The 21,643-nt window shown below is 39.7% G+C and overlaps 2 protein-coding genes across 2 annotated transcripts in view; both read right to left on the bottom strand.

The window, feature by feature from the left end:
• Positions 1-21,643, bottom strand: part of PIEZO2 (piezo type mechanosensitive ion channel component 2) — a 430,456-nt gene that overhangs the window by 105,114 nt on the left and 303,699 nt on the right. The window contains exons 8-12 of the mRNA XM_033087551.1: positions 12,357-12,519; positions 9,277-9,396; positions 4,705-4,743; positions 3,603-3,741; positions 594-742 (exon numbers count right to left, since the gene is read on the bottom strand). Of these exons, the coding sequence (XP_032943442.1) occupies positions 594-742; positions 3,603-3,741; positions 4,705-4,743; positions 9,277-9,396; positions 12,357-12,519 (610 nt within the window). The remainder of the gene's footprint in view (positions 1-593; positions 743-3,602; positions 3,742-4,704; positions 4,744-9,276; positions 9,397-12,356; positions 12,520-21,643) is intronic.
• LOC117011832 (60S ribosomal protein L29) lies at positions 8,229-8,848 on the bottom strand. The gene has a single exon (XM_033087549.1). The coding sequence runs from the start codon at positions 8,819-8,821 to the stop codon at positions 8,342-8,344; it is 480 nt and encodes a 159-aa protein (XP_032943440.1). The 5' UTR covers positions 8,822-8,848; the 3' UTR covers positions 8,229-8,341.

The raw sequence follows: 21,643 nt of genomic DNA, 5'->3' as shown, positions 1-21,643 counted from the left end.
AGGAAGAGTAGAAATTACACTTTCTTTTATCTTTTATATATAGGCCAAAGGATTGTTTTTGAAGCTGTGATGCTAGAGATGGAGGATGTACCTAGAGGTGAGTAGAAACATGCACAAACTGAGCGCTCACAATCGGAAAAGCTCTTGGGAACTCTGGTTGCTTGATGTTCATATTGGTAAAACTTTATTGCAGCTAAGATACAATAAAGTCTAAGATAGGATGTGAATATATAACTCTCACTATCTGAAAGAAATAAAAGCAATCTATGTTAATCTTGAACATCTTCAATATCGCTTAGAAAAACTACCCAATATGTCCTTTTAAATTGGCAAAATAGGGGACAGTCTGACTTGGTAGGCTAACTTGGTAGAAATGTATTAATACGTAAAAGGAGGCTGAGTAGAAAAGGACATGATTTTGAAACTTATACTATAAAAATCCAATGAAAAATTAACATAACCAAACATTCTCCGCCAAGACATTGGGAAGATTAAGATACTTGTGCTGCCATGAGTTGGAGGGTGGAGCTTCCAGCTTGTGGAGCCATGTGCACCATTCCTTTATCACACACGCAGTGGCCTCTCATACATACCATCATAGCAATAAGGGCACAGATGTAACTTTGTTTCATAATAAACTGGAACACAGAGACCATGGCGTGCACTTTCACACTTCGTTTTTCTTCATGGCTCCTTTCCTCTTCACATTCTTCTTTCTCATCCTCTTCTTCCTCTTTCTTTTCTAGATGGACAAATATTTTATATCGCTATTTATGCAAGTATATGAATCTTATATTAATGTTCCAAGCAGTTCAGCTCATGTATGATTTTAGCATAGTCTTGCATTTAAAACTTCAGAAATTATTTCCAATTAACAAAGCCCTTAGAATCCAAACAGAATCATTAAGTTCTGCTTGGTAAGTGTAATGGGACCAGGCACTCAGAAATCACAGGAAGAAAATTTGGATTTGAGAGAGTGTGGAGTGAAGCTTCTAAGATCGTCCCCAATGATCCCCACTTCCTGATATTCATGCCCTTGTGTAACACTCTCCTTGAGTATGAGTGGGACCTTTGATGGGTTTTTAACAAATGGATAGAATACTTGAGAAAGGATAGAATACTACTTCCAAGACTGAGTTAAAAAAGACTGGCTTTCACCTTGAGTACTTTCTGTCATTCCCTTACTCATTCTGAGAGAAGCTAGCTGCCATGTTGTAAAGTGCCCTATGGAGGGGCCCAGGTGGCAAGGAATTAATGTCCCTGGCCAGAAGTCAGCAAGAGCTGCAGGCTTGCCAATGTGAGTGGACATGGAAGCAGATTGTCCCCACACAAGTCCTTGGATGGGACCACAGCACCAGCAAGCAGCTGGACTGCATGCAGCCTCATGAGAGACCCCGAGCCAGAGAATACCAGCCTAGTCACACCTGATTCCTGACCCGCCCAAAGTGAGTGACACCAAATGTTATGTTAAGCAATTAAGTTTGTAACTCAGTAATAGATAACTAATACACAGAGTATACAGGGTATGGATACAGAAAAGGTGCAGAAAACCAAAAAACCAACCAACCAACCACTTTGCCAGAATGAGCTTGGTGGCTTACAGTTTCCTTTTAGGTCATGCTGAGGCAGAAAAATCATACTGAGGATGGAAAGATGACGTAAAAGGAAGAGAAAGAAAGTGTGGAGGCCTATGTTGAAGAAGAGACCTGCCACTAGCATAGGTGTGAAGGATTTCTCCTTGGGATCCCTCCTACAGGTGTCAGGAAAGCTATTTTGATTTCACAGATGAATTGATGAGTGATACACTAAGCAAAATGTCTTTTCTGTCTTCTTAAATTAAATAGGCTACATAAAAATGGGTTATATCCCACTTAGGGAGTTTCTTAGCACTATGAAAAGGAAGCATAAATCACTGAAAACCCAGTGACCATGCGGGCTGGGAAGTGAGCCCCTATGGAGGCTGCGGTATTTCCTCCTGCAAAAGCCCGTCCCTCCCATGCTGGGGTGGGAAGAGCCTGGAGTTTACCTGGGGAAGGCTATGGATTGGAGACAGTTATGAAAAAACTAAATCTGATGGATTTTACAATTACCAGCATTCCACTTCTCTGGTGGTAACATTTTTTGAATATATAGATTCAAATAAAATAACTTTCCAGCTTTTGTTTTACTTTTGAAAATTCCATCTATGATTTCGGTATATGTGGGTTTGCCCTGCCAACAGTCAAAATTCTGTTCATTTCTTTTCATGTTAAGTAAATAGAAGGATATTTGGCTGTGACCTGAACATCTCAAACTCGTAAGTCACGAATGTCATTCAGTAAGTGAAAACCTTCAGTAAGTGAAAGCCCACTTTGCAAACTAAAACATATGCATGTAGGAAGCAGAAATGGGCAACTAAGCAGTAGAGTCTGGGGTTCTGTAGAGATCGCAAGTGCCACGTGGGGCTGGGCTGTGTGTGGGGAGGATCAGGATGAGGGACGTGAACTTGATGTGACCTTTCTGAGGAATGTTGGATAATGCGACCAACGATTTGTACTGCTAAGTAGATGCATTGTCAGAGGCAACTGTAGGACTTCATACTGATAAAGAACTATGAAGAACAGTGCATTAGAAAAAGCCTGATAAAGAATTATAAAAAAAAAAAAAAGGATATGAGAGTAAGCACAATGTACCAATAATGCAGACTGGATAGTTGCTGGCAGTTTACTAAATGTAGGATAACATATAACAACTCTAGCTTTAATTCCATATAAATAGAGAGAAAAATCTACATAGTTTTGTAGCCACTTTGCTGATACCTGCATGAATTATGCTTTTTTTTCCTCAACAGTTAACTTAGCTAATTCTGTTTTTATGAATTGGTGATCGGCATAGTCTCCGACAGGCAATGACAACAGCAGTCAAATCAACTGCAGCCTTGCAGAGACTAGTGTTCTCAGATATTCATATTTTTCAAAGGATTCCAAAAATTTCCACTTCTAGGTCAGAGCTGCAGCTTTTAAAATGTTGGTTACTGTTTAATTTTTTTAAAGAAAATATTATGTGGGCCAAAAAACCAAGTCTGAGGATAAATCTCCACACCAGGCTACCAATTTGTCAGCTCTAGTAACAGTCTGCTTTTCTTCAACATAATAAACTGAGAAAAAAGGGGGGAAAGGCTGTGTACATGTTTTGGCATTCTCCCTTTTTTAATAGTCAAAACGAACTCTTTCTGAAAACATTCATCCATTCACCTGAAAAACTATTGACCATGATTGCATTATCAAATTGTGGAAAGACTAAAACACACATATACACATAGGTATAACACTATAAATAATTTGACATGTTTAAGATAATTTTTTCCTTTTATTTTTCAAAATTTGCCCTGATTATACCTCTTATTTTGTAGACAAGGATAGAATACCGCAGAATATAGGCAGAACTTAAGGAAATGAGCTTCATTATACTGACCATGGAAGAAAACATGTCTATTAGGAAAACAAAACAAAACAAAAACAATCCCATGAACAATAAACAACAGAGAGATGTCAACCTGAGTTTATACCTGAAAGGAATTAAAACACTTTAGTGTGACACGCCCTGCAGAGCTGGCTCCTTACCTGAAGAGTCCTCTGAGGGTTCCCACCGGTATTGTGGCGTGGAGTACAGCTCGGCTTTGGCGGGGCCATTCTCGATGGGAAGACTAGGATGGATGGCGTAGTAATCCACGGGATTGCCATTCACAGTCACCAGCAGGCCCTGCCAGGGGAGTGAGGACAGAGGCACACCTGTGACAGCAGCTGCCATTTTCAATATAGGCATCCCGCCTCCTTACTTTACACCAAGGCATAACTCAGCAGTGAAGAACTGATTGGAACCTGAACAATTTAGTCAACTGTCCACTTCAGCAAGATGAATCATGTCTGCTTTCTCTCCAAAACTATTCTTCAAAGACTGACCGTAGTCAAATGTAAACCTGACCTGTCCCATCTCTGCTAAACACCATGCAATGCACCCTATGTTCTCAGTATAAAGTGTGAACTCTGGAAAAGGCTGGCTGAGGCTTCATGATCTGGTCTGATCTCCTCTAGAGCCTCTGTCCTCCTCCCAGCCATGTCTCCAGCTGTAAGGAACTCCAGACCTTTCCTGGGCCTCACTCAGGAGCATTGCTGCCCTGGCCTCTCCCTGTCCTGCCCCACAGCCCACTGGGATCTGCACAAGGTTAATGCAACAAGTCTCAGCTTAGACGGCACCCACTCTGGGATCTCTGCCTGATGCTGCCAGCTTGCAATTCCCTTATTGCAGCAAGTTGTATGCTAAGTGCTATTTCTTGTCTTTTTCCCTCTGTCTGGCTTTACAATGTTTTAGATATACATATAAATGTGCACACACATATACATATGTGTCCGTGTGTCCATGGACATGCAAGACTTCCTATTCAAATTTTGTAATAGGCATATCTGCAGAGAAAAATGCTTTAAAAAGCCCTCCAACATGGCTTTTTAAAAGTTTAAATGCATTTTGTATGATTATATTCGAACTCATATGAGTCAGTGTTTTAATAGCAATGAACCAGATATAATTTCTGCAAAATAATTATTCCAAAACGTATAGAATTTTTACAGATCATTAAAATATACTCAAAGGAGCTAATTCAATTTATGTCACCTTTACATCACTTACGCATGCATAAATAAATAATAATTCTAGGGATATACTAACATCAGATGGTTTGTAGTCATCTTGGGCCATGGATAGAAGCTGCAAAAAGCAATGCAGGACAGCATGTTAATATGTAAGCAAAAAGCACTGTACTGTTTAAATGTATCTATAAAGTTTTACTACACACATATCTATTCCCTTAAACTAGCTCAATACTAGTAGGTTAAAATTGCCATGCAAAATATAAAGGGACATAGGACTGAACAAGATGTTTCTGCGTATTATAACCATTTTCCAGTTTCTGATGTTAACTTGTAATTATAACAACAAATAAGCAGTCTCCATGACTTACTTACAACCACTTATAGTTGATTGTTTTTCAAGTGTTTTGTTCTAACAGATTAAGCTACTTGATTTTATATTCCTAGAACCATTTGAGACATCTGCAGAATTCTGAAAGTGTTTATTTTTCAAGAAACAGAAGTTTCATAATAAAGAAAAAATGATTTGTTGTATGGTTTGAGATCATTTCTTAAGATTTTCATGCGGTCTACAACAAAATAATTATGACTATAGTTTTTAACTATATTAGTTAACTATATTAGTTTCAGGTAGTTTGGGTCCCCCCAAAATAAGAAACGTTTGTTGTGCCAACAGTTGCACAGCTTTTTGAGTTCAGGCAGAATTCATTCATTTTTTAAAATCACCAAAGGTCCCAAAGCATATTTGTTTATATGGGTCCTGTCTATCAATATCTACCACACTAGATGTGGGGACAGGGCCAGGAGTGCAGTTTCCAGGCTCTCGGCCTCACATGGAAAGGTGCTGGCTCAGGTAGTAAATGGCCATCAACTGTGGCTAGTTGGCCGTCAGCTGTAACCAGTGAGCCATTGGGCACCAATATAACTGCCAGGGCTACACTAGCAGCAAATGAAGGGCTAGCAAGAAGATGGTGGCTGAGCTAGCAAGCGCAGATTGCAGCTAGCAAGTGAGGTTGGTTGGCAGAGAGAAGTGGATGGCAGGTAGTGGATCGTGTGGCTCCTGCCTCCTCTGTTTCCAACCCAGCCGCCAGTGAGCCTATAGTGATATGACTCCCCTATTTATGGCGCCGTGGATGTTCCTTTTTGGCCTTACCATATCCTGCGTTCTTATGTGGGGAGCGGGACAAGAGACCCCGCATGCCACCCCGCGTGACACTAGAAATTAAAATTGAGGCATTTAAAAAATATGTATCTATTAATTCATTAAAAATTAAAAGGCTGTTACATGTTAACATAAATAATTTTATTCAAATACCTATATTTTCAATAAAGAAAATCTAAAAGTGAAAAGAGTGTGTGGGGACAGAGCCCCAGAGAGCAGTTTCCAGGCTCTCGGCCTCACATAGAAAGGTGCTGGCTCAGGTAGTAAATGGCCATCGACTGTGATTGGATGGCCATCAGCTGTGGCTAGTTGGCCGTCAGCTGTAACCAGTGAGCCATTGGCCACTAAAATAACTGCTGTGGCTATGCTAGCAGAAGAATGGGGGCTAGCAAGAAGATAGTGGCTGAGCCTGCAAGAGCGGATTGCAGTTAGGATGGCGGGTTGCGGACAGTGTGGATCCAGCCTCCAGTGAGACTATAGTGCCGCCAGCGAGAATACAGTAGTATGACTCCCCTATCTATGACTCCGTGGGTGTTTCTTTTTGGCCTCACCATGTCCTGCGTTCTTATGTGGGGAGCGGGAACAGAGACCCCGCAGGCCGCCCTGCATGACAGAGTGGCATTGTTTTATGTTTTCACATATCTTTTTAATGTCTAAGGATTAAAAGAAGGCAGCTAGATTTCCATATCTGTTTTTGCATTCAATCTGTTGTGATATGTTGTTTTGGTTGAAGTATGTGAAGAAAATATGGCTTCACCAAGCTATACAGATGGAAAAGGAAGGATAATTATGTATAGTTGTCTTTGATACTGCGGACATCCATCTCAGAAAGTTGTACTGTGGCATCTGAAACCAGATCAATGAAGTTTTCATAATCTATTACATTAAAATCCACTTGATATACAGGAGATACTGTGGGTTTGGTTCCCGACCACCACAATAAAAGGAATATTGGCATAAAATGAGTCATCATCTTTTTGCTGGTAGAGGGTCTTACCTTCAATTCATAAAAAACACAACATCTGTGAAGCGTGATAAAGCAAAGTGCAATAAACCAAGGTATGCTTGTATGTTATACTTTGAACGGATCTTTTACCCACACATTGTAATATCACGTGTTGGCAATTTGCTTCAGTGAATTATACAGCTCTACCAAACATTGACACATTTCATTACACAATATTTTAAAAGCACATTTGTTGATATCACCACTGATCTCCTCAGGAAAGTACTTAAATATGGGGAAGTTCTCAAGCTCTCAGTAGTAGACACAAATTTTCCAATATTCTAATTTTCACTCAGAAGTTCAGATTTTGTCATTGGCCACAAATGCTGTCAGTTGATGCCCTGAAGTGACGGGCTTACTTAATTTATTTTCCGGTAATTGTCTGTCAAATAACCACACCTGAGTAACCACACTCTGCCTATTAGCTGTTCCTTCAAGTAAATCTGGTGTTCAGTGGAAAACGGCTAATTCAGCTCACACTTCCAACGGTCGGTCAAGTGCTTCTCATCAACACAGTGGTCATACTTTAGTACATGACACTTTGTGTGGACTTCCCATTTTGTTACACAGCATATTAAAAAGATGTGTGCACTAAGGTTGAGAGTTAAGAAAATTGATAACCATTTTTGGTTCACCAAGGATATTCTTAACTGGAACTAGCCTTTCTGCTTTGTTTTCTGCAAGTGTGTTTCCTTAAAGAGTTGACCCCAGCTGTAGGGGTTAATGCCACTGCCTTGGGTTTGTGCTTTTTGTACTATCAGAACAAATGTTAGCACAGCGAAAAAGGCAACTATTTTACCTACTAGTACAAAAACAGTTTTGAGCTTACGGATTGCTGTAAGGGTCTCAGGAATCGACCTCACTTTGAAAACTGCTGTGCTACCCTCTGTTAACATCATCATTTAGTGAAAAGGACAGGATCATCTGAAACATGGTGTGATGAGAGAGAGAAAAGGGCCCCTGGAAATGCTCAAACACCTTAGGGCACCACAGCTCTCCACACTGCTGTCAGCTCCCTAAGACAGTTCATTCATTGATCCACCCTCTCTCAGCACAGGACTGGAATGCTTAGAATAAGACCATGTGTCTTAGAGAAACTCATCTGCCAACAAATAAATCAGAGAATCTACTCCTTGATTCTTTAACATGCTAGAAAGCAAAATGCTGACCCCATCCAAGAAATATGAGTATTTGTCTTTACCACATTGCAAATGGGCCATTTTAACAAGTCAGTATAGCACTGACTAAGTTGAGTTCAAAAATGGTCAATAAGTGATCAAAATATCATATGAATTACCCAATTATGACTCACTTTTCCTTGTCAATCCATATTGTTGCCTGAAAGTAGTAAGAGACACTTAATCACATTCATATAGATTGCTTTGTTCTTCTCTAAGTGGTTTCTTTTTTTTTTTTTTTTTTTTTTTTTTTTTGCCAGATCCTGCCTCAGCTTTATTGGTCCAGGTAACACAGGAGGACACTAGCCCCACGCAGACAGCAGCCCAGGGTCCCCCAGTCTCTCCGTCCTCCATCGGCAGACAGAGGCCTCTACTCTGGAGCCTTCGTGGCAGCCTGGGCACCTTTGGGAGCCGGGGCCTGAGCTGGAGGCGGAGCTGCAGCTGCAGGACCAGCTGGGGCCTTGGTTTGAGCCTTGCCCTTGGCTTTTGGCCGGCAGAGCCGGAGACCCTTGGCGATGCGGGCTCGAGCATGTTTCCCAAGCTTGGGGTGGGCAATGTAGGCAAGTCGACTGAGCTTGCGGCTGCCGCCCTTTGGGATCTTGGGCTTGACCTCCTTGGGCTTTCCGAGGGCCTTGATGGCCTCAGCCCGTGCACTCAAGGCCTTGGCGTTGTTGGCCTGCATCTTCTTCAGGCCCTTCTTGTTATGCTTCTTGGCAAAGCGCATGTTCCTCAGGAACTTGGGGTCCACCCCCTTGAGAGATTCGTATCTTTGTGATCGGGGTTTCTTGATGCCGTTTCTGTGCCATTTTCGGGACTGGTTGTGCGTGGTGTGGTTCTTGGACTTGGCCATGTCTGCACCCAAGCCCGCAACTCCCAAACTCCCTCTAAGTGGTTTCTTGAGTTATTATTGTGGCTGGCTACCCAATTACTCTCTGCAATGTATGTCAACACTGAGATTTTCACAGCCCAGTGCTAACAGATTGCTTCGTTGTTTTTTGTTTTAAATACAAAATTGCTTTTTAAAAAACTAAGAACATTTTTTTTTAGGATTAAGAGATTTCAGTAGAAAACACTGAAATATAAAATGGTGTCTTGTAGAGTATGGTGGAGCCATGGTGTTTCCTTTGGAAGCACTGGGTTCCCCTCTTGAATAAAGCCCTCTGGTACCAAGACTTCAAATCAAACCATTTCAATAAACTGAGCAGTCTGAGTTTGTATATAATATCATATGACTCATATTCAGCAATATAATATGAAAACAGCAAAATAAAGTAGGAAATGCAAATTCCTTTCTTTGTGCCTTACTTTTCTCTCCTCGGTTGGGTACTGGGTCGCATACCACAGGCTCCGCCTCCTCTCAGCCCTGAATCGGATGGGTCTACAAGCCAGGACTCCATCCTCTTCCTTGGTGCTCTCATCCTGCACCTGAGACACAGAATAACCCACAGGACCAGCTCTGCAGCCTGGGTGACCAGTGAAATTTTTCATCTTTGTCTCAATGTGACTTTTTTTTTTTAAGTTAATGTATATAATATATGAAATTTTATCAAGACACTTTAAAAAAATGACAAAAATGCTGTCCTTTAAATGCTAAGCTCATCAATATTCAATGCTCCTAATTGCTACTAAGCCCCATAATTTATAGGAATATTCTCTGATATTAAATATTCACAGCCTCTCAGTGTGAATTCTGAACTGCACTGGAAAGCAGCTATGTAAATAGTTCTGACAAGAGCTTTCAAAAAACATGCACAATTAACTATGCAACCCAGCCATGGGCAATCTTTAATAAAAAAGAAATTTATTAAAGTCAGAATCATCTAGCGCTAACACACAATATTAAGCAAGAACATATCTAATGCACAAAACCGTGGCTTTACCTAATGAGATATTGGTCTAAATTAGATAATTGGTCTGGGAGAGATGCTAAAGAGAGGGTATAAGGAACAGAATGCACATGGATGATTTAGTTTGGTTTTCCAACAAAAATGGCCCAATAAACAATTAACACACCATTAATACTGGAGCAGAGGGAGGCGAGCTAGGTTCGAATGTGCCAGTGCATAGCACCCATGGGAACAGTCAGATACCCCGTGTGGGAATTCACAGTTGCCAGGTGGGAGCCCATATACTATTACATTTAAGTCTGGACACCTGCTTCTCTCTCTTTTTTTCTCAAACATGTACTGTAGACTTTTACGTTAGAACTCATTTTTGCTGGCTGGCATTTTTCATGAAATGGACCAAGTCATCTGGAACTATGATATAATCAGCCACCTGTCTTCCATCATTGCCTCAATGGGAAAGCCCTGTGTCCTAACCCATTTAAAATGCAGACCACCTGAAATGCGGATGCTAATATTAATTATGCCCTTTTCCCCACACCCCTCTAGACACTATGATTTTTAATACTGCTATTCACTGTGTGGGCTGTAAATTAGATTGTCTTCCTAGCTGCCTGCCTTTGTCCCCAGACAACCTGGGCCTAACGAAGCTGAATGTTCCATCCGCCTAACGAGCTATAACAGCCTTCACTTTTATGACAGCATGACAGTGACAGTATACAAGTTCCTGCCATTCTGTGAGACTGCCTGAGATATCACAGAGAAAGCTAAAGGCACCAGGAACTTTATCAACTTGAATGCCTTAAAGTAATTTCTATCATTTGTAAAACATTGTTCAGAAATAGTTCCCGTAATATATTTTAATTTTGTTTGCACACGTTTTTACTTGTGCATATATCCCTATCCATATGCATGTTTGTGGAGGGAGCAAACACAATACACACTTTAAAGGATTTTACTGGCCCACTCAAATTTCAGAAGACAATTGGAGAAACGTGTAGCAGACGATGACTGGGATTCCTTACGACCCCATGAAGCATTTTATTACGACGCAACTGTAATCAGTGGGGACCAAAGAAAGGCGATGTAGGAGAATCCTGTGAACTAGGATAACCCCGTAGCCCTCAGTCCCCCTGGGCCTGTCTGCACAACAGGGAGGAGGTTTCACACAGGAGGGAAGACAGGAAAGAGCCCCATTTCTGCAGGTGGCACTGCGACCAGGGATGAATGGGCACATGCATCTCACCCAGTTTCATTGTACAATCGAACTCAGATCCCATTTACTTCTTCTGGACTCTTTCTCTTGTACAGTGTACAGTTCCTGCAAGCAGGGGCCTTGCCTACAGTCCATGCTCTATCCCCAGCCCCCAAGTTAGTGTGTGAGACAGTTGACTTTCAATACGTATTTGTTGACTGACTGACTGACTGAATGAATGAATGAATGGATTAGTCTGTGGGTGTGGAAACAGGAAAGTGTAAAGTAGGCAACTGCACCAGGGCTCCAAGCTAAAAGTCAAGTCACAAGAGGGCTCATGACTGATTGCAGAGACTTCAGCCCAGTGGTGCTCATTAGAACCTGCTTCTAACATGTGAAACTCCTCCCCTGGCAGTTGATAGATGAAAGGTGTGACAATTCTGTCTATACTACTTGCCTCCCTCATGTACCTTACAACCAAGCTGCCTTACAACCGAGCTTCTTACAGTCATTTAGGTCCTAACACACGACACCATCAGCAGTTAGAGGTCTGAGAAGATTTGGAAAACTCTAATCACTATGATAACAGGATGTCTAGTTACTGAGACTCTAGCTTTGTTGTCAAACATTAGTTTGAATTTGATTTCTACTGTTAGTAAGTGTATGATGTCAGACCACTTGACCTCTCTAACCTCATTTTCCTCATTTCTCAGATGGGTATAATACCTATTTTTCAGAATTAAGTCGTGGATTGAATGAACTAATGCATTGAAACAGTGGAGCATATGGCCTTGCACTTACCGTGTTTCCCCGAAAATAAGCCCTACCCCAAAAATAAGCCCCAGTTAAGATCGTCAGCCAGACAGACGCCTTTAGTACGTTATGATGATGTTCCAGAAGAAGATGACATGGCTGTGTTTGAATAACTGTAGATTGTTGTGCATGAAAAAATAAGACATCCCCTGAAAACACACCCTAATGCATCTTTTGGAGCAAAAATTAACATAATACCTGGTTTTATTTTCGGGGAAATACGGTATAAGACCTGGTCTTATTTCCGGGGAAACACGGTAGCAAGTGCTCAATAGAAATGAGTCTTCCATTCTCCTCACCACCTACCATTCTTAGCAGCACATATTGATATATTTCAAAGGGAAGCTAGTCTTTGTTCTGATAATATTTGTATTCACTTAGTACTCCTCGCAGAATCGAAACACTATAAGCAGACACTACAGTTATTTTGTAATATAGTATTGATTAGTCAGCAGTTAATAGGAATGAACCATTTCACCTGGAGTTTCCAGGTTACTTTGCAGACAAGATAACAAAAATCTTTTTATCCTTACAAGGGGTTCCTGTAGCCAGATGCGGATCAGAGTTGCCAACGTGTAGTACATCACTAGCAGGAGAATGGGGTTGGCGTGGTGATACCATGACAGATCTGGGTTTGCTATGATCTTCCATGTGCTGGAACAGTCTGTTTGAATTACTGATTTGATACCAAACAACCTATTTAAAAACAAAGAAAAATATTAAAAAGACATAACAAAGATCTGTGTTCGTAACAACAAAAAAAACCAACTTGTTTCTAATACATTCATGAGCTATCGTAGGTTAATCCATCCTATTCTAGGTATTTCATTACTCTTCTGTATACAACACTATATCTTTAAATATGTACACATGTAATCTATACATCCTTAAATCACATATATGTGTATTAGTATGTGTATAAAAATGATGCCAACATTAGCCTATTTATCTTTAGCCAGATGATCTTTACGTTGGTTCAAAAAGCTAGCTAACACTACTAAGTCCTTGCACACCTATTAAAAATTTATGTTTTAATTGTCAATCAGCCCTATTAAAACCATGTTTTATTGAAATGTCAAGTAAGTAGTAACATGTTACTAAATCCAGCTAAATGAGCACAATATTTTGTCTTTGGTAGGATTTAGTGTTAGCTATTCAGTTAGTGTTGATATTATTGGGCAAATGTTGAAATTGGACACAGTTCTATGATTCAGTCATTAAAGCCAGATACTGTATACTAGAGTTTCTGTTAGCTGTATTTCTGTTGAATTTTATTTATGGATAATTTGATTTTTTAAAAACTTTGTAATTGATTATTTACTTTGAAATGTAATTTTATGAGGCTTCTTAAATTCTGACTTTTTATGTTGAGTTCTACTATATATGCAGAATGCATATAATAGAAAATTATGTAATATAAGATTCATTTAGAAATTTATTTTATTTAAATTTTTTCTAAGAAAGGATTCTACTAAGTGAATAAAACTTTTACATATTAAGTTTACATAGCTTTCTATTGTTCAGATTTTCCATGTGCAAACTTCTTTTAATTTTTATGGTACATTCTTCATTCACTTGTAAGATCTTCCAAAGACTATATGACACTCATTCGTAAAACCTCTCAGGGCTATTACCATTTTCTATCATAAGACAAGTGAAATATTGGTGAATTTCTGAACATAAATTTTAAAGTAAGCTAAAGGAAATTAAATTTTCTTTAATTTTATCAGAACAAAATAAATTATACTAGAACTTGCTCTTATTACATAGTTCTTTTCTTCTAGGTTCAGGCAGATTTTTTGTAGTTAGCATTAGAAAGAAAAAAATTCCTGATAACAAAAGCGTTATGTCCTATTTAGAATGGTGGGACACTTTAACAATGTTTTGCAGTCCTAGATTAAAATGTAAACTTTTTGTATAAAGTACACAGAAGCAAATGCTTTTAGATTTAGTGTTAGACAAGCTGGATAGTCTCTGGGTTAATATAAGCAGTATGTTTCAGCTATCAAGTTCTCACTCTTCTCATCTCATACCTGGCGTATACATTAGAAACAACTTCATCAATCCTTAACTTAAAAACACCTGTTTACCCCATCAGAATGTTAGTAGCAACTTCCACAGCTGTTTGTAAACTGACTATGTGCCTCCTAAAAGACTGTATCACATTGACACTTCACACCTTACCATTGATATCATAGCTTATCCCAGACTGATTTTGCACATTTCCACAAGAACACTGAGGCATCCGTCTCACATTTTGTACTACCAGTGCATGGACTAACAAGCATGGATAGAAGCTATAGAATGTCAGACTGTTTCACCCTATAGAGAAATTTTTCTAACACAGCTATGCAAATATTCTAAGACCCAAGATTTCTTTCTCTGTTGCTCTCTTTTTAAAGAGGCTGGATACTACAGAAAGAATTGCTATATACGTTAGGAAGTTTGTACTTGAAGTTTCACATTATGTCTTGTTGCCATGAAGCAGCCTACCTGTCTATCCCCTCGTACCTGCCCCTAAAGAAAGGAGAGTCTGTGAGACGGATCCTTTCATGGACTTTGCTTCACCTTTAGGCTTACACCTTATGTCTCCCTGTTTGGCCCCAAAGTGTGGCTGGTTAGTCAATGACGGGTAAGATTCCTCACGGAAAGAACAACCTAAGACAGGCACAGTCACATGGGGTCCATCTGGAGAACTCACGGGGTTGATAGAGGTGGGCACGGACCCCCATCTTCCTCCGGCTAAGGAGAGCTTCTGCCTCTGTGGCTACATTCCTTCCCACATCCTGCTTGGGAAGAGATTCAATGATGTGGTAACATCAGCTCTCTGTCTATTCATATGCATAAAGGTTTTGTCCCTTGGGGAGGTACATACATCCTGAGACTTACGGTTCTGGCTGTCTGTAGGTAAGGGTGATTGGTTTGAATCAGTTTCCTAGTATAATGTGTGAGATTCACAGATCTTGAGATTAACAAGCTTTACTTCCTTTATTTCCTCATTTGTTAATACATACAAGCTATGTGTTGGCCCGATTCACAGCTCTCAGTCCTTTGAGGCTGGAGTCCCTTGGCCCCGCTTGCACTCTATTATGGGCTACAGTATTTCTTAACCCTGTGTTGCCCTCCTCGCTTCCCACAACTTTTGTCTTGCAGGACGCGACAATTTCTGGCATTACAATTCTAGGATGTTATGCAATATCTATTATTTAATTTACTTAACTTTTTATTGTGAACCTCCCATTATCCAGGATTGTTACTTGATATTGACAATACACAGAAAAGTGATATCACAGTTCCTGCTCTCCAGGAACTCACTCTCGACCTAACTATAATGATGTAATATGCTAGTTTGGTGAAAGCAAGGTATTATGGAAACCCTTTCGGATTGTGGGTGTTGGGAAGGGTAGTCAGGAAGAAAAATGCTGGATGTCAGGACACTTCAAAGGGGTAGATAAGTAAATGAGAGAAAAGAGAAATCCTGATGGATTGGTGAAATGTTGCCAGGTTGTGAGGTTGGGCTGGGGAGGGAGAGTCAGAAATTGGACACAGTGAGAACAAAAACTTTACTTCATTATTGATGCATCACTGAATATTTATAAACTTCATTCTATCTTGATGATTCCCACGCAACTGTTAGTGTCTGTACAGAGGTCCTAGTTCAAATTGATTAAATAAAAATAACCATATGTTAAAATTTATCAGTCAATAAAAACATTTAAAATGACTGTCTTAAATCTCTCCAAAGAAAGGTCAGTTTGCCTGAGAAGTATATGTTGACACAACTATGGCGTAATGCATTCCCATTTATTCATTATTTAGAAACAGAAAGACAAAGATTTTCTATTCTGTGTACTTGGAATAGTCTTTGTTTATCTTGGACTCCAGACCCAATTCTATTGATAATGGACATGGGTGCATTTGGTAGGTGATCAGCATCTCTAAAGGTTCTATTCCTTATGAAATCTAGTAGAATTGGGAGTGGGCAGGGCATGTAAGCATGTGGACAAAGAGGACATTTTTCAAAAGATCTTAAGATAAATATTTCATATCTCACAAACTCTTCTATTTCTCAGATGATGGCTGGAGACAGCTCCCTAGATAATGGTCAGTTCCTAGCCGACATATCAGAGCTGTGGCACATGCTAGTGCTTTGATACCTGGCCTGTCTTGCTCTGCTTTCTATTTTATTTCATGGCTAACATCTCTGTCCATAGAACAGGTCCTCAACTTCTCCTGTTGAATTACAATGCAAACTGTGGTCTTTAGCTTCTCTTGCCTCTACATTATGACCTTGCCAGAGCCACCTTCAGAAAACTCAGGTTCACTGTGTCACCTTCCTCTTCCTATCTCCTATCCTCCACTGCCTGGAGAATAACCCCAAGGCCCAGCAAAGTATACCCCAGGCCTTCAGCAAGCTGGTCTGCTCTTCCTTCTTTAGACACCATGAACTTGAGCTGCCCTGGGTTATTGGGGGTTTACCATAAAATTTCAGTCCCTCTGGTCTTGCTACTCCTTGTTTTACCAGGGTTCTTCCAAAGCAGTTGTGACTTTTCTGGAGTTTCCAAATCAAGGATTAGGGGTGTATGAACCACGTGAGGTTTGTCTGCTCCTTGGAAATATCATTATAAACCAGCAAGTCAGGCATGGCTTCTCAGACTCTTTAATATTTCTCAGGACAACTCCAGTTTCATGCCCAACTGCATCCCATAATATATACAGATAAGTATATTCTTCTAGGAATGCTCAACTATCCCAAATTATTGCAGGGGTCACCCAGGATACCAGTGGTCCAGGAACACATAATTACATTGCTGTCATGGTCTATCATCTGAACGTTTATGCTAATTTATATGACAACTGGTTTCTGCTGGAAGCATCAGCTCTTCATTCTTTCAGTCCAAATATTCTTTACAGTTAATGTCAATCAATACTCTAAACACCAATTTCCAACACTCTTGATTCGGGCTTCTTCTTTCTAGTACTTTCTGTTGTTGTACATTGTCAACATCATCAAGCCTAGCTCTCATACCACCATCTCTGGAAAACCTACACTTTATCCTAATTGGAATCAATATGTCCTGCCTTATGCATTCACAATTGTATTCACAGTCTTAGTTTGTAATTCTATTATTGTTATTTTGTGTGCTTGTTTCTCTGCCCAGTTTGACTCTAATTTCTACAAAACAAACAAACAAACAAACAGGTATGTGTTTTGTCATTTTGCTGTGATGGCAGTACCTTGTATATAGCTGGCTTTAAATGTAAGCTTATTTAATTGAATTAAAAGCACAAACACTAAGTTATACCATTAGGTTATAGTAGGTGATTGTGGTTATAGTAGGAGTAGAGACTAAGGGACGGAAAATTCCTTCTTTTGGGAAAAAAAGAGAAAGAAGGAATGGAAAAGAACCGTACGGAGATACATAAGAGCATTCTAGAATTCTTAGAGAAACGTTGCTGCAACCTGAACCCCAACATCCATGATTTTAGCACTCTTGGTCTGAGATGTAAGAACACAGAATAAGACATAAAGGCACCACAAGAACACTCTGACTTATTGTAGGGACGGAGACCCAGAGAGCAGTTTCCAGACTCTCGGCCTCACGTGGAAAGGTGCTGGTTTGGTTACTAGATGGCCGTCAGCTGTAACTAGTTAGCCATTAGCCACTAATATAACTGCCGTGGCTACGCTGGTAAGGGGGTTGTTTGGTGTTGGTTGGTTGGCAGAGAAGCTGACAGTGGATTGCGGATCGCGAGGCTCCTGCTGCCTGTGTCTCCAACCCAGCTGCCAGGGGGAATATAGCGGTATGACTCCCCTATCTATGGCTCCCCTGGTGTTCCTTCTTGGCTTCACCATGTCCTGCCTTCTTGTGCGGGGAGTGGTACCAGAGACCCTGCATGACACTTATCTAAAGTCTATTTGGGTCATAGATAGCAGATACTTATATTTGTTTTCTGCAGGCTGCCAATAAGAATCTTGAATTTTACCTTCTGGATGAATAGCTAAATAAATGTATATAACTAAGAGATAAAGATTTTTTAAACCTGAAAATCAAGGTTTATAGTTAAGAAACAATAAGACATTCAAATATCCAACAGGAACAAAATATGGAGTAGCCTAGATAATTCCTTCAAGATCCTGCAACTGCACTTTACACTAATTATTATATATGTCAAAATTCATTCCACACTTTTTGATAAAAAAGGGCATCACAGCTACAGGAAGAATTTCTTATCATGATCACATTGGTATTCCGTCTCTGTAGGCCCAAGCATGCAGCTGACCCTCAGCTCTGCTGGGGTCATTATGGGCGTCTCTCCGCCTCCAGTGGAACTTTTGCTTGACATTTTTCTGTCTCCTTCCAAAGCACTCATAACATCTGACAGCACATGGTGATTATCAATTGGAAGGGTATTTGTTTCTATTTGTACATGTTGGCAGGTTCATAAAACTTCCACCTGTTTTCAGGTTCACTCTAGATCACATCTGCTCAGTCGCTAGTAATACAGAGACCCAGCCATGTGCAAGAAATATGTAATACTGAAAATAACACCACACTTTAAGAAAATGTAATTGTGGCAAAATACAAGTAACATAAAGTTTGTCATTTAAAATTTTTGAGAGTACGGTGCAGTGGTGTCAATCACATTCACACTGTTGTGCACCCATCACCATCATCCATCTCCAGGACTTTTCCATCCTGCCAAACTGCAGCTCCGGACCCTCTGTATAGTAACTCGCCATTCTCCCTCTCCTCAGCTCCTGGCAACCACCATTTCTCCATTGTGTCTCTTTGACTTTGACTATGCTAGGGACCTCAAGTAAGTGGCATTATACAATATTTGTCTTTATGGGTCTTTGAGGCAGAATAATATTCCATTGTATGCATGTGTACATGCCACTTTTTAAAAAATTCATTTTTCCGTAGATAAACACTTCACATTTTGACCGTTGTGAATCATGCTGCTATAAACATGGGTATATAAACCTCTCTTCAAGACCCTGCTGTGGCACGTTTAATCTTCTCATTTTAATCTTAGACTCCTTAATTGAAATAAACGTGGGACTGAATGGAGAGAAGATGTGGAAAGACAAGAAGTGCAGGAGAGACAGATCTTTCTCACAGAGCGTGAGTACAAAGCACAGGCTCCAGGTAGTAGCCTGAAGGGAGGAGGCTTGCTGATGCTGGCATAGCTCAATCAGGAGGGAGATTCTCACATTGTCAGACCTCCCAGGGGCTTACTCATTGCTATTCTTATACCACTTCCCCTGGAAAGGGTTTTGGTGACAGACCACAAGGGTCCTAAGGCTCCCTATGAGGAATCCCATGTTGAGTATTCAGGAAGTTCATGAAACAAAAGAAGCCAAAAGAATGAAACAGCCCTCATTATCACTAACCAGTTACACAGACTCCTTCGACTTGGATGAGTACCCAGTAACACGGAGTAAGTGGCCCTCAGAGACGGAGCAGGGAAACCTCATTTCTGTGAGCAAGTCATGTTCACAGGAAAGTGTAGAACCTCTGAAATACAGTGTGTTTGAAGGTGTAAAACTAGCAATAACTGCAGCTGCTCACAGAAGGTCCTTGGGGATTTAACTCTAAGCAAATATGGGTCACTTGGAGAAGCTTGTGGAAGTAACTGGGGCTGGGGAATCTCCATAGAGCTTGCGTTGCTTGCTTCCTTTACTCAAGCATCATAAGCCTACACTTCCAATTGTCCAATGCCTGAAAACAGTTGTTTCCTATATGTTGTCTAGTTTTCTCTTGGATTATTAGAGGGAGGAAGGCTAGTCCAAAACACTTTATACATCTTTGAAACATTTTTAGCATTTTAACATTGTCTTACTAATATGCAAACATACTTGCATAATGATATCTCCCTACCTACCTACCTAGAAGTGGAGTGTGCTAGTTAACAGAAGGTATTTACCATACGTAAACGCAACTTAAATAATAAACATCTGACTTGCAAATAGCCCATACACAGGAGTGAGTAAGTGTATCTTGCCTTATTTTTTTCTCTTCTGACTTCATTTCAGAAACAACCCAGAAGTTTTCCAGGTTGCTATCACCATGAAATATTAGTTACATATCGCCACCACCATCTTTTTCATCAGAGATTCTACCCACAGCACATTCCTTCTTCTTTTCTGTCTCTCACCATTTACAACGGATCCTCCATATAAACACACATTCTCTTTTATCTCCTTCCACATTCTCATCTTTCTTCAACTCTTACCAAAGAATCTCAGGAAAATTTATTGTCTTTTTACTCTCTCCATATTATTTGGAAATCCAAGAGTGATTTATGTTATAAATTATAAATACAGTTATCATTAGTGATAAGTAACAGGGAAAATAAAAAGTTGTATGTTTTGTAATGAAAATAGATTTAATGACAAGTCCAATCACTTTCTAAAATGTGCTTTCCAAGGTATCTCTGAGGACCGTTGAAAAAATACTTATCCATTGTGTACTGATACATTTGTAAAATACAATAAAAAGTAATTAGTAGAAAAATAATCACATGCTGAATGTCACAGAAATGTCAAACTGCTATATACGTCTTAAATGCTTTCTGTCACTTTCTGTATTTAACTTGTTGAAAACCTGTTTCAAACAATTCATGGAGCACCACTGATCTGCTTCTTTGAATAGCAGAGTACCCAGAAGTCCCTGTCTTAGAATATTGTCAATAGTTTCTTACTAATGGCTTGATCATTTCTAATTAACCTTTTTCTCCAGCTGTATCATTCAAAATAAATGCTTAATATTGTCCTTCCCAATATAATTTATGTTTTTAAATTACCAGTATAATCAATTACTATACTTGTGTGTGTATGTGTGGGAGGAGGCAGGGGATGCTTGAAAATATCTTTGAGGAAGCAAACATATTTCCTGTTGTGCTTTGTGCTTTAAGGGTGTCTGAAGCTAGTTGGAAGAGAGTTCTCTGATTTAGCACTTCAAAAGGAATGCTGGCACACAAAGTATTTCCTGCTAAGTCCCAGACCCTGTAAAGTATGGAAGAAACCAAGCCAAGATATGCTGGCCTCTGGTCAATCTATGGAATCAGCTCTGATGTGTGAAGCGTGGACCTGGTGACTGAAGAACTTGCTAACTGAAGCTAGTTTGACACACTTCTTGTTAGCTGTTATCAGCATGTCTCTTTGCAATTTTGCATTTTATGTGTATTGGTTGAAAATCACTAAGGCGCTCATTAGTGTCTACTTTCCAAGTTCCTAGAAGGGAGTACAAGCCAAAAGACAGCCAAAAAATAGAATCCTGATACTTTGGATTAAACCAATTTTCATAAATTAAACTTGGAAGCTAATATTTATATCTAACCCTGATAAATCAGTGGCTCAACAAACTTTTAGAACTCAGCTAGATTGAAATTTGTGGATATCTTATATGTTACATAGTTCACTATTTTAAATCAATAGACTACATCTTAATATTAGGATGGTTCTGAATATGATATAACATTTTTTCACAATTCAGAAAAAATTTAGGATACTTCATGACCTTGCAGCGAATGTTAGGAACATCGGTTCCATTATATGGTATGGCTTTGTTATAGAGGTAAGAATTTGCACTGGTCCTCTGAAATGTCTGAGAATTTCTTTCTTTAGATAAAAAAGTTTCTGTTAATTTCTGTCTTAACATTTTTGCCTTTTTAATTAAAAATTAATTTTAAATTTCAGATTGTTTAATTTTGAATAAGTAGGAATTTTTCTCTTGTATATGTCACTTTGAATTATTGACTCATTGCATATTTTGGAGATTCCTTCTAACAAAAACTACCTGCAGCTTCTTTT

Source organism: Rhinolophus ferrumequinum, chromosome 19 (assembly GCF_004115265.2).
Source record: "Rhinolophus ferrumequinum isolate MPI-CBG mRhiFer1 chromosome 19, mRhiFer1_v1.p, whole genome shotgun sequence".
In the NCBI taxonomy this organism is placed as follows: Eukaryota; Metazoa; Chordata; class Mammalia; order Chiroptera; family Rhinolophidae; genus Rhinolophus; species Rhinolophus ferrumequinum.
Note: the sequence above shows the minus strand (reverse complement) of the source record. Positions and strands in the feature narration are given on the sequence as shown.